This window comes from Cajanus cajan, chromosome 5 (assembly GCF_000230855.2).
Source record: "Cajanus cajan strain Asha chromosome 5, NIPB_CcT2T_4, whole genome shotgun sequence".
Taxonomy (NCBI): Eukaryota; Viridiplantae; Streptophyta; class Magnoliopsida; order Fabales; family Fabaceae; genus Cajanus; species Cajanus cajan.
In genome coordinates, this window is record NC_138521.1 from 55,596,921 (window position 1) to 55,603,598 (window position 6,678).

At 34.0% G+C, this 6,678-nt stretch overlaps 1 protein-coding gene across 1 annotated transcript; it reads right to left on the minus strand.

Moving 5' to 3' along the window:
• Positions 1–635: 635 nt before the first annotated feature.
• Positions 636–6,459, minus strand: LOC109809268 (alpha/beta-Hydrolases superfamily protein). The gene is made up of 8 exons (XM_020372523.3): positions 6,227–6,459; positions 5,993–6,118; positions 4,825–4,923; positions 3,362–3,504; positions 2,732–2,840; positions 1,853–1,960; positions 1,350–1,490; positions 636–1,271 (listed from the first exon to the last, which is right to left on the minus strand). The coding sequence occupies exons 1-8, from the start codon at positions 6,296–6,298 to the stop codon at positions 849–851; spliced, it is 1,221 nt and encodes a 406-aa protein (XP_020228112.1). The 5' UTR covers positions 6,299–6,459; the 3' UTR covers positions 636–848.
• Positions 6,460–6,678: the final 219 nt, after the last annotated feature.

Below are 6,678 nucleotides of genomic sequence, written 5' to 3' on the forward strand. Positions count from 1 at the left end.
GAGTAGAATAAAAAAATTAAAAAAAAATTGAAGTATCCACCATATTTGATGACCCAGTAAAGCTTATCCGCGTGAATACTATGTAGCTCTATCACTAAATGCACCCGTCATAAATAAGCCAGTGTTTTTTTCTTCAGTATTAAATACGTGCATAATATGGTGAATTCAAGCTAAACAATCATAAAGTGGCGAGTTTATGTTGTTACAAAAAAAAAAAAAAAAAAAAAAGAAGCCGGTGGTGGATTTATGTTGTCACATGTTTAGAGATGTATCGAAATGGAATTGTGGTAAAATTTTAGATTTCAGGAACGAGGTAGTATTTTGGTTGATATGTGTTGAATGTTGATGCTGTTCTGCGGCTCCGACTAGGGTAAATACCCCACTTGGCCACTTGCTTGAGCATAGAAATTCTGCTTATTCGCAATTTAGCCAGTTAGTCTATAGACTCGTTGAACTACAACTTAAGAATAAGACTACATTTCAATGTTTTATCATCATTATGAATTATCGTTTCGAGTCTGTTCTGTGTTTTCCAAAATCGCATTTGTATTTGAAATCAAAACAATCACAAAAATAAAGTTAAAAGTTGGAATTCTACATGAACACTCTCCGACTTCAGAGAGAGACAGCTAAAATTTCACAAACCATCTCACCTCACGAAGGAATTTAAAACACGAAATATAAAATTTGATTGTTGACAGTTTAAACCCTAACTCCAAATTGCAAATAACTTGCAAAGTAGCTATGAGCTATCTCAAGACTCAAGTTCATCCAGGCAAAGGAACTCAGAAACCCAGTCCACAAATTGTGGTTCTTATGATACAAAATATATCCAAAAGAATTCCGACTTACACAACTTGCCTAAATTCCAAAGAATAGTTCCAGATAATGTACAGAGAACTTATGTAACGAAGAAGATGAAAAAGAACAATATATCCCCCCACGAAATGTACAGGAGTTCCTGGAGGCACAATGTGCTTTTCCTTTGTGAATCCATCAGGAAAGACATGTAAGGTGAGTTCATGATCCAAGTGGCAACATTCTGAACTATCGAGTGGCTGCTTGTCTAAATTACGGGATCCTGAGCTTTCAGGGGTAGGATTTATCTCATAGTCAGCAGGTGGATTTTCAGAGCCTCCCCTATCATCCTCATGTGACTTGTCAGAGTCATCTCCGTTATTTTCTTTGCTAGGACTTCCTCCAAGATCACCTTTAGGAATGTTGTGAACCAAATCTGGCCGAGCTTCCACACCAACGCGCCTAAGGTGTAACTGCCATGATATAGACAAGTTAAAACATAAATCCGTAAACCTGTGAAATAAGTAAGAGAAGTCAGATTTAACAAATACCTGAAGATGCAAGTTGACTTCATCCGGTCTTGAAAGAAAAGGAAAATCTCCACCTGTTTTCAAATGTGCACGCCTTGCCTCAGGATACCTTTCACCCAGTTGATCTTTAAGTTGTTGGGGAATTGCACAGTAGTCATTAGTCTTTGAGAAAGGAGGAAGACCATGTAAAAGGATGTAAGTGGAGTAATTAAAAACTTTATATCATACTATTCTGTGTCATAACAATAAATATTAATGAGAAGGAAAACAGCGCTGGACATTATCTTCACAATGTCACAAGCAAAATGTATATAATTACGTTGATGGAAATAACTGGTGCCAGCAGAATTTAACATAACTAGCGTGCAATGGTATAACTAAAATATAAAAGCTTGCTAGCCACATCAAAACAATAAGACACCAATTAATCTAGAGATTGAATAGTTAAGATTTATTTAAGAAAAGAGTCATGCAAAAACAAACCGATTATAGTGATATGCAAATTACGACTTGAGATGACATACATCCATTATAGTGATACATGAATCCGAAACAAGAAGAGGTCCCACTGAAGCATCATCAGTTGTCAGTGACAATCTGGAAGCCAAGTCTTCTCTAGAGAGGGTTTCCACCTATATATCAAGTAAATCAAGCAAGGTCCTTAACACAATTTATGCAAACATAAACGAGTTTCTTATAAATAGGATATAGATTAGCATTTTAAGGAAATGTAGTGTCTAGGGGTGACAAATGAATTCATTTATCCATCATCCATGCATAAGTAAATTCATCAAATCCATCCATTACAATAAAAATAAATAATGGATCAAATTAAATTCATCTATTTAATTTTATAGATGGTTAATGATCCATCCACTAGTTTTTCAAAATTCATTAGATTAATATATCGAGTGTTTATTGGATTGATGGACTGAGATTTTAAAAGACTATTTTGACATAAAAAAAACCCTTGTAAATTTTAAAAGACTATATGATAATGTAATAACTTATAAAGAAAAGAAAGAGAAATACAATATTTTTAAATTAAAAATTATTTAATTTTTAAAACATTACTTTTAAGGATGGATTGGATATCCATTTATGAAAAAATTGCTAATAGATGTATTAGATGTTTTTTTTTTTGCTTTAAATGAATTGGATTTTATGTGAATTTTTAATGAATTATTTTTATTCGGTCCATTATGATCTGCTTAAAAATTTATCCGATCCATTCATTTGTCACCTCTAAGTGTGCCTGAGGATAGTTGACTGGTCCCCACAGTCTAAAGTACAATGGATACTATTTATTGTTTCAAAACCAGAAAAAAAAAAATCTTGCGTACTGAAAAGGCACGAACAGCAGATTGCTAATATGCATTAGATTATGCAAGACAACAGATTACCTGAGAAACAACAAAGTCTACTGAGTCTGCAATAAATGGTTCATGGGGACCATCACGAATTCCTGTTAAGACATACCGCTTCAGCAAAAAGGAAGGAGTCCAACTAACACTGGAGATGCAATAGTAAAGCTGGATCAGTTAATAGATGGAAAACAGAATTGATCTGATGAAGAACTATCAGGAAGTATAACAAAAAATTCCCAAGTAAGACAGGTGATGAGTTTTTTTGTTGTACAAAAAAGTTTAAGGGGAGGAGATACTGTATCCATTATAAGGTCAGACATACTATATGTATCGGCAAGTGCTCACAATAGCAATTATGGATGATGCTTAGTTTCATGGAATAATAAGGAGTAATTTATCTAATGACAAATAAATCCGTAATTTAGAAGATATTATTCTAGTTTCCTTGTGATTATACCTATCAGGCTATCATCATTTCCTGACAGTGCATGTAGCCCTACATGTATAGGTAAAGTAATCATTGATGCTTTCCTTTGCTAGAAATTTCACAAGGTCCGAGCACACATTGCAGTTTATCTTCCATAATTAAAATTACACAACCATAGACAGTTCGCTCATATAAAGCCTATATCTATTACTCTTTACAGTAGAATCTGAGAAAAGTACATGGGAGCCCATGGCATTGCAGCAGAGAAACTTCGTGTCTCCAAAAATGTGTTTGATAGAACTAATGACCGGACTCTTCTAGGACGATGCTGAGCAAAGAGCTGTGCTAGGAAGCCACCAAGTGATGTACCATAAAGATGTATCTGTAAGAGAGATTAAACTAATTTACTAAACATTTTCTCAAGTTGTTTGAGGCTGTCACCAAATAATATATTCTAACTTCAGATGACATTACATAGACAGAAATTTGGATATATTGAGCCATTAGTGGAAAGATTTGTTGTAAAAAACTACTAAAAACATGTATTGTGTAGTTTATACTCAACAATCATATGAATAATAGATTGGATGTATGGTTATAACTTTCCTTTTATAAGAAATTTCCCTATTGTTGATACTAGACAAAATTAACTTCCAAAAGATATTAATCCTATACATATACAAGTGATGAAAATACAATTGAAGGACCATAACTTAAGTCTTGACCAAACGAGACATATTTCCAACGGCAATCCACATCCTCACAGAAATGGTTGTGGTGAAAACATTTGGAATTTTATCCAAATACACCTAAAATTTAACTATAAAAACCATGCACAATATTATGAGTGACAAGTGGCTTGAACAACCATGAAAACTTAAAAAGCAGGCTAGCCTGTATCTTAGGCAGAATTGGAATATATTTATGTTCACATACTGAGTCTACAAATATACTGCAAAAGAACTTGGCTTCAAAAATCTGGTAAGGAAGGAAGATATATCAACTTAATTCAGTTCAAACAATCAGTTCATTGAAATTAACAATTTAAATTGAGAAAATTCAGAGAGGCCCACAAACTCAGTATTAAGCCTTGTTATAGTGTACAGTTCCATATTTGGGATGATACTCCAAGAATTGTAAGTAGATTGGGGTTAGGATTTAGCTTGTGCTTGTGTTGTTTGGCCTAATTACATCCTATATCATGTCACAAAATTTTGGAGACGTCTAGGAATCATTCCCTCCTTAAGGTTAAGGTACATGTGTATAGTATAGACTACAGACATCCCACACAATATCCAAAGTTGCAACATGTTCCCAATGAAATTAAAATGGTGCATAACAGAACTAAAAGCTTTTTCTATTATATATGAACACTAGAGGATGTGCGAAACTGAATTATAAGAACCTCAAAAGATTTTAACATAACTGTTTATAGTTAATACTAATTGCAGACTAGCTATGCAGGGCTTTCCATTCGGAATGACTAACGTCTCCAACATAGAATAAAGGTATCAAATTCTTTGATATGAAATTAAGCATAAGTAGCTTCAAAAGTAAAAAAATTATAGATTTAGCATCTATATGAGAAGACATCTAATGACTAATAAAATATGATACACAGAAAAAACACAAGATAATGCTAAATACCAGTTTTATGAGTAAAAAGTTGGTAGTAGAAAGCATGATGAGTTTGGGATCATACATGGTGTACATCAATAGCATCCAAGAACTTTTCAAATGCTTGAATCCACTCAGTATTATTCCACACGCGAGGTATGTCAACAGATATGACACGGTAACCCTGTACAAAATGAAAAGTTTGGTTCTTAGAATTGCAATATGAGGATTAATAAAAGTTAATACAAGCGTACAACCAATAAATAAACAAAACTCGAGTCAGCTCCTGTTGGCAGGCAATATACGATGAGATTTTATTGTATAGCGCTATTTATCACAAAAGATAATACACAATTTGTATTACTAATACACAATCCCCGTCCCTTTCTATCAGTTATAAGAGTATAATATGTACCTATTTGGATAAATTTCTCCATAAATACTTCTAGGAGAGAGAATAAGAAGAAAAATGAAAATGAATCCCTTCATAAGCTAAAATTAACTTATGCATAAATTAAAAATAAGATTTTGGAGAAGCTAATAGAAGGGAACTTCTACAAATTAGCATATGCATAAGTTAATTTTAACATATGAAGAAACTCATTTCTTTTTTCCTTTCTATTTTTCTTTCTTCAAAGTACTTTTGCAAAAGTTTACCTAACGAGACCCTATATCAAATACAAAGATGATGAACACATTTTAAAAATACACACATATCACAACAAGCATCTTTTACGCACGATTTATTAAAATCCAATTCATATTTTTTAGCATTTAGCTTTATTACTGGTAAACCACTTAAATATCCTAAACAAGTTTAATCATTAACTATACTTAATCCTGCAGTTAGCTGAGTTTCCAGGTTATTGTTCTCTCTTGTTTAGCAGCAGGAGAACTGCAAACGATCATTCTCTAAGTCAGCTATCTATTGCCTAGCGAAGCTCTTGTGCGTGTTTGGCTTTGCAGCACACAAAGAGGGAGAGGGAAAGAGAGAGAGCATATCAACTTAAAGGAGAAACATGGACGATGTGTCGGTCATTTCAGCAAGCACAATTTGGAGGCACCAAATCTTAACAATTGGATCAAGCATGTATGGCCAAGATTAAAACATAAAGTCAAGTGAGTCATTAAGTGCTTCCAATATCGAGTATTGATGTCAAAATTAGTGGAAACACATTGGATGTGATAATAGTTAGGTCATTTCAAACCCCACTCTCACTTAATGGCGATTAGGAAATTGCAAGAAGCAGTACCTTCATAGATAACGACATGATCTGTTTATAGTATACATCAGCGGTTCCCGCCGTTCCGGGAAGACATATAAGCGGAGGTACAACTTTTGGACCGAAATCGTAATATCGCCACTGCTTAGTGCCAATCTGTTAAGAGAATAGTGGAAATTCCGAATTGATTCATTCAGATATGGTATGCAATTGTAAAACCTAAAAGTGTGGAACTGGAAGAAAGAGAGGAAAATAGAAACGTACTGGGATTTTGTGAAGAGGAACTTGGGATTTGAAGTGTACGTAATCACCGGGCGCCGAAAAGACGCCTTTCATGGCTAAAGCTAATTCGCAACCTATGCCAATGCCAATGCCAATGCCATGACTATCCTTCAATTCCAGCTATGACTTTGCATTATTGGGATTGCAGGCACATGCCTTCTAATCTATGGTATGGACCCCTTGATGTGAAGTTAAATCATGCGCTCTACAATTTACGCTACTAATAACAAATCGTAATTAAATATTATATAGTTCACTCTTTTTTTCTTTTTTTTTTCTCCTTTCATTTTAATGGACTTTTTCGGACATGCACTTATGTGGTGTTTTATGACTTGGTCTCACCTTCAAACGAGACAATAATTCCTATCGTGATTTTTTTTTTAATGAAAAATAACGAGGTTGTCTCGTTTCAAAGTATGCTAGCTTCAACTGGT